General features: G+C 38.9%; 1 protein-coding gene across 1 annotated transcript in view; it reads right to left on the bottom strand.

Moving 5' to 3' along the window:
- The window catches only part of LOC122093701 (beta-glucuronosyltransferase GlcAT14B-like), a 6,881-nt gene extending 3,204 nt beyond the window's left edge, over positions 1-3,677 (bottom strand). Inside the window, exon 1 of the mRNA XM_042664109.1 lies at positions 2,320-3,677. Within this exon, the coding sequence (XP_042520043.1) occupies positions 2,320-2,920 (601 nt within the window). The 5' untranslated portion in view covers positions 2,921-3,677. The remainder of the gene's footprint in view (positions 1-2,319) is intronic.
- Between the last annotated feature and the right edge of the window lie 2,655 nt (positions 3,678-6,332).

The following is a 6,332-nucleotide window of genomic DNA, read 5'->3' as shown; positions in this document are numbered from 1 at the left end:
AAAAAAAAAACCCAAAACCTGGACCCAACCTTGAGCCAATCTTAGTTGTACAAGACCCAACCAATAGGAGGTGGGCAAGGGCAGGGCCCCTATTCAACCCGCCCCGTTGCCATACAGCCCATACCTTATTAATTTCAATAGTATTTTTTTTTCCTACTCAGTTGTTCCATAACTTGAAGAAGAATCTTATGACAGGAAAAAAAAACTAAAGAAATATTGTCATATTAATGACTTGTCCTATTTGGCCAAGGTTTGAAGGTCTCTACTGATGCTTCTAAAGCTGATCTCCATTACACCATAATAAATTTGAAACCAAGACCATAACAGTGACCAAGTCCGCCTCGACAAATGCCAGGGACTGCAGTCACCTCAGCATCATTAGAAACCTTAACAGTATTGGGAGAAATATAAAGAGTTGAACCCACTATAAGATGAAGCCAATAGAATTTTTGGCAACTTGCAATCTAGTTTTTCTTTCAAATCACCTTCAAACAAACTCAAATTTATTTCAAAAGAATGGTACATAGAGCTAACGTTGAACATGATATCTCAAACTACAAAACTATCATAACCACTACATTCCCCAAAGCAGAATTGCTCATATGTAGGGTGGATCATCAGGACAGCTATAACTACAACTTGAAGGACTAATCCTTTGTGAATGAAAGCATCTGAAATTTCAATTCTATTTTTTAACTGAAAAAGAAAAAATGCAAAAGAATAATTCTGGTCAAGTGTAGAGCTTAACCAGACCTATCACTTGATATAGAATTCTTGAAAATCAGATATCTAAAACTGGATGAAACTCAGCTAGTTTAATTAGAAAACTACAAGCAAGAAAAGAGAATGAACTGCAGGGTTTGATGGTCAGATCAAGGGAACATATCAGGGATTAATCTATTAAATTGCAGAATTTTGGATTATATATTAGTAGTTCAGATATAATAACCAGCAAGAAATAGTTAGGATTCTAAAATCGACATTTGATTTTTTTTTTTTTTTTTTTTTAAATAGACATATTAGAGGAAATCAGAGGGTTGAGTACAAAAATTAGAGGAAAATATCAAAATTAGAGAATAAGAAGAATAGGGAAGAAGAGGATCAATCACAATTGATAAGTGGTTGATCAGGAGGAGGAGATCAGATGTGGAATACCAGCCCCATACGCACAACTCAACAGCTCCAAAATTCTTAAGAAAACTCAAATTCTTTACTCAATTCATGTTTAATTGATGGAGAGGCAAGGCCTTTGAAAATTCCTAACTGGACTCACAATTGTACTCCTAATCACTCTCACCCACTGAATCCAAGAAACAGATGTTTCTCAAGTAGAAAGTTAGCGTATTAAAAGGGGGTGAGCCTATGTGGCATGTAAGCCTCCTTAAATGCCACATGAAATCCCATGTATAAACAGGAACCAATGCTATCAATTTGAAGAGGCTATCACTTCTCAAACACAATTTACCATTACAGCTTTACAACCACGAAGTCCTCAATGTATGAATTCACCATCGTCTAAAAGCACTAAGGAGAAATTTGCCATGCCAACAGCATAGTCGTCAAAGAAGATCTGAAGCCAACCAAATCATCTTGAACAGCTTGAAGGATTCCAGAAAAGACGGCAAAATAATACAGAAACGGAGAACATCCTCCATAAGAATTCTTAGGAGTGAGGATTCTCCATTTTTCTTTCTCAACTATTCATCCAGCATAAATTATAATCTTGCCCATCCATGCCAGGTATGATCCACCAGAAGGTAGTGGACTAAGCCTGGCACAGAAAACCTAGGCTCAAGCACTATTCCACAAACAAGAAGATGGTGGATGAATTCCTTAGGAAAAGTCCCCTTCTTTTATTGGATCATTCTCCACATGCCCAAGCATCCACTTGAAGGTGGTGGACAAGTCCAAGAATTAACTAACCAAAATACAAGCTGGGGAACACCATCCTAAGAGAACGTGCACTTCTTCTACAAAATAATTAAAATTAAAGATTGTCCTAATCAAGCCAAATCATTTCTCTCGAAATTTAATAAGAAGTGGGCAATACCCTAATCTATCCCTCTCTAGTATCCTCAAGCTTCAGCCTTTTAACATAACAGAATGTCAGAATACACCTACTTTACATATTTGGATTGTATTTGTCACATAAGTGCTAAAGAATCGTGGCATGTTCAAATGAAAGCAAACAACTTGGACAATTTCCTATTAAGCCCAAACATGAACATCTCGGTATCAATCACAAAAAAGATGACAACTAAAGTATCAGAATATACCAGAATGCCACTACTAGATACACTCTAAAGAAGGAATACTGACCATCCTGCGTGACCAGAGGATAATCCGAAGCACTGAGGTTTATAAACCAGTCCCAGTCTGCGCTTTCCTTCAACAGAATTGCTACTGCTTGGAGGGTAGATGCGATCATTGTAGGGCCCTTGTAGGTCACCAAGTTGGATTTAGCCATTACCCTCACATTCTCCGCCAGGCGAAACGTTGGGTCACTCTTAATCGAAGTTGCCAGATCTATCCTTTCGCGGGGAGGAGCCTCAAGATCCAAGTGCAAAATATATTGATTCCTAGGATGATACACAGCCAGCAACGTTCTCCTCATCCTCTGAGCATCACCCTTTGTCCCAGAAATCAAATAAGCTATCCTTGGTGCTTCTACTTTCGAATCAAAAGATGGGTTCAAAGAGCTCGTTAAATCTGATTCCACAAAATAATCGCCGGAATCCTCCATTCGAGCAAGTGAAATGAAATCAAAAGAGACTGGATCTGCAGCATAGGGAGACGAGAAAATTCCAAACACAGCAGCTAAAAACAGAGTAAAGGAAACGAGCAAGCTCGCAAAAAATGGAAGTTTCCACCTTCTATCACTGAACACCCTTACTGAATGAGGATTAACATTTTTCCTCATAGTTGCTCGAATCAGATCAGGTTAGATTCAGAAAATGCTCGTTTCTTATGGTTCCAATTTCCAATACACAGCCCCAATCTTACGAAACGACAGAGAAGCTCGGGAGAGAAGAATAAGAAAACCAAAGAGAAACAAGAAGCTTCGGTAACAGCACCAAAGCCGCCTTTTCCGTGGAAAGAATAACATTTAAGCCTAAGTCCAAGTTTTCTTCAGGAATTAACGGAAGTTTTGAGTTTGGACTAAAACCCAAAAACTGGAGTGCAAACACGAAAACATCACCAACTAATTCGAAATCACTCCAATCGAAAAATGTAGTTTTTGGGTTCTCTTCAAAGATCTGATAACGTAAAAACGATGGAAGAAACGAAGCTTGGACGATACCAAATAAACCAACCAGTAGAATCCTTGGACTGCAAGGTTCAGAATTCAGATTGACTTGGAAGAAAAGAGAAATTTGAACTTTTTAGAAGTCAAACAAAGAACTTTGATTTGAGTTCGAGATACTCGAATCAAATAGATCAAAAGAAGAAAGTGTTAAACAGAAAACGAAATGGATAGAAATGCTTACAAGAATGCAAGAAGAAACAATGTTGGGTGTTTGAGAGATGGAACTGAATGGTCTTTCTTTCTCTTGTGCTTCTTTTTCTTCTTCCTCCAATTCTCAGATCTTAAGCTGAGTTTCATTCACAATCAAAAACGTAAGAGAAGCTTTCAAATGAAGCTGGGAGGGGGAAAAGAGATTGAAAACAGAGAGGTAAAGGCTGGAGGAAAAGGTTAATTAATTAATCAATTAATAATAATTTAATTGGAATTTGTTTGGTGGGTTGACAGATAGATCTCTGATATTCACAAAAAAAAAAAATTAGATCTCTGATTTGATGTGATGTGATGTGATCACCATTGCTTATCCTTTATTACTTTTTTTTTTTTTTTTTTTAGGATTTGGATGAAAGAGAGAAATTAATATTAAAGAGGTAGTTGCATAGCTTTATTCAAATTTAGGTAATTGTGATGGATGGTATAATTCATTATTATAATTAATGTGTGGATGTTACTATTAAGCAATACTAACTGAATTTTTGTTAATTGTAAAAATAATAATAAAAAATGAGAACTGTCGGTTTCTGTTGCATGAGTCTACCACCGCGTTCGCCGCTGAAGACTCATTTTCAAACCTTTTAATACGGTACCACTCTCTCTCTCTCTCTCACTCTCTCTCATTTGATTGTATAAAAATACCAGGGAGAGGGTTCAGTACTTCAGTGTGGCCCTGCACTAGTACGGACCAATCATAGTGCAAAGGAGCATCAATAGGTTGGGATTTTCACATTTATGAGATAGATTTTCCCTCCTTGCATCGGAGTGATAGGATTCCTCTCCATAACCCAAGCCCAAGGATCAGAAAGTAAGATCTGAGACACTTGCCCGGGTCCTTCCAGTCATTGGATCACTCTCTGATCCTTGGGCTCTTTGGAGAAGAATCGAATCCATAATGGAGAGTATGGTCGATATTGTGCTTAGATCATTCATATCGGGCGATTAGTATTAGCATTTGTCAGTATCGATGGCCATTGATGATAATACTAATTAGATACATGTCATTAATATAGTATATACAATTGGAAAAATAAAATAAAATAAAAAAGGTGTGGTACCAATGTTTTTTAGGGCAAATTGTCTAATTCAAGTCCATACCCGATCTAGTATTAGAATGATACCGATGTTTATCCTAATATACCAATACTCGATACCTTAAGCCATGCATTCAACCCACTTTAACTTCTTTAAAAGAAAATGCAAAACCTACTTTTACTTTGAGTTGAAGAGTATTTCAAATTATGAACAATAGGGATGGAAAAGAGTCTGGAAACTTTGTGGTGAGTGATGAGCGACAGTGAATATCCAATAACTAGGAGGCATCAACATATATCCCAACCATTAGATACACACCGCCTCACCGTAAAGGCATAGAGGATTAAGGCGTAATAGAAAAGTGCTAAAACCACAAGATACAACATTATTTAGGAAGAGAATCCTCTCTAGCATGCATCCAATGGCTGATAACACCCAAGCACATTCCAAGTGCTGCCACCATCACCGTGGAGAGGATCCAGGTCCATGTTACATCACCATTGATGAAGCAATCTTGAGTGAAGGAAAAATTGATCCTAAGATAAAACACAAAAATGGCCTCCTTTTAGGGTTTGGTACGTTTAAGGAATGGAGTTGGCCAATCTTGATTTGGTCCGTTTGATTCCTTAATTATATAGGTCAATTTGAGCCTATGCTAATCCATTTATGGTCGATTCCTATCGATTTGGATTCACCGATTCAAATATTTTGAATTTGAATTGTATGTGTTAGTGGGTCCACGTAAGACGAACATTAGATGAGGTGAAAACTTTGGTTCCCTGAGGCATTATCATCAAATAAAACCATCAACAATCCACATCATCTGCAACGAGCAATAAGATGTTGAGAGCATCTAAACATGCGTCCCAAGAAACTCAACTATTCAATGTTCATCGCAACAGTGCAGCGACTAAACACGATTTTCACAGGGCCACCAACGCCATACGATCGGAAGTCAAGTAAAGAAAGAAGGAAAAGGGTATGAGTGCGAATGAGTGTGATCCATCATTTCATACCCGATTTTCCTGGATAAAAATCGTCTGTTTTTCTTCATCTCTGTTTTTCGTGTTTTGCTACCTGTAGAAGACGACATGTGGCATTACTTTAAGCGAACGGCCAAGATTGAGTTAAAAACCAAACTCAAACAAAACCCGGTTTTAAGCTTGAATGAGTCGATCCACTCATTTGAACCAAACCGGACCAGACACATTAGGTTTGAATCAAAACCTAAAGAAACTCCCATTGTTTTGCATTCTCTCGCCCCTCTCACCGCCTCTCACACCGCTCTCTACTCATGAAGAAGACTCTCCCACCTCTCTCACTGTCTCTCTCTCTCACACCTCTCCCTGTTCACGAAGGAAACTCCTCTCACCCCTCTCACCGTCTCTCTCTCTCTCTCTCTCTCTCTCTCTCTCTCTCTCTCTCTCTCTCTCTCTGCTCACGAAGGAAAAGGAAAAACCCTAGTGGGTTTCTGCTCACAACGTTTGCGGGGTGCTCTGCTCACGAAGGTCTTTCTGCTCCCGGCCAATGTCACTCTCTCGCAAAGGTGAAGTAAACAGTGGCTGGGTTGAGTCGATCTCTCTCTCTCTCCCTGCTCACGAAGAGAGTCGTTGATACTCTCCATTTTTCCTGGGTTAGAGTACTCCTCCACGCCGAAGCCTATCTCTATTACATCTCTCAACCCTAACCGATTCAACCACACGAAGCTCTTGATCACTCCTTCTCTGCTCACGAAGCTATCGAACGCTCCCTCTCTGCTCACAAAGCTCTTGATCGCTCC

The sequence above is a fragment of the Macadamia integrifolia genome, chromosome 11 (assembly GCF_013358625.1).
Source record: "Macadamia integrifolia cultivar HAES 741 chromosome 11, SCU_Mint_v3, whole genome shotgun sequence".
In the NCBI taxonomy this organism is placed as follows: Eukaryota; Viridiplantae; Streptophyta; class Magnoliopsida; order Proteales; family Proteaceae; genus Macadamia; species Macadamia integrifolia.
The sequence above is the reverse complement of the archived record's forward strand: the minus strand, read 5'-3'. Positions and strand labels throughout refer to the sequence as shown.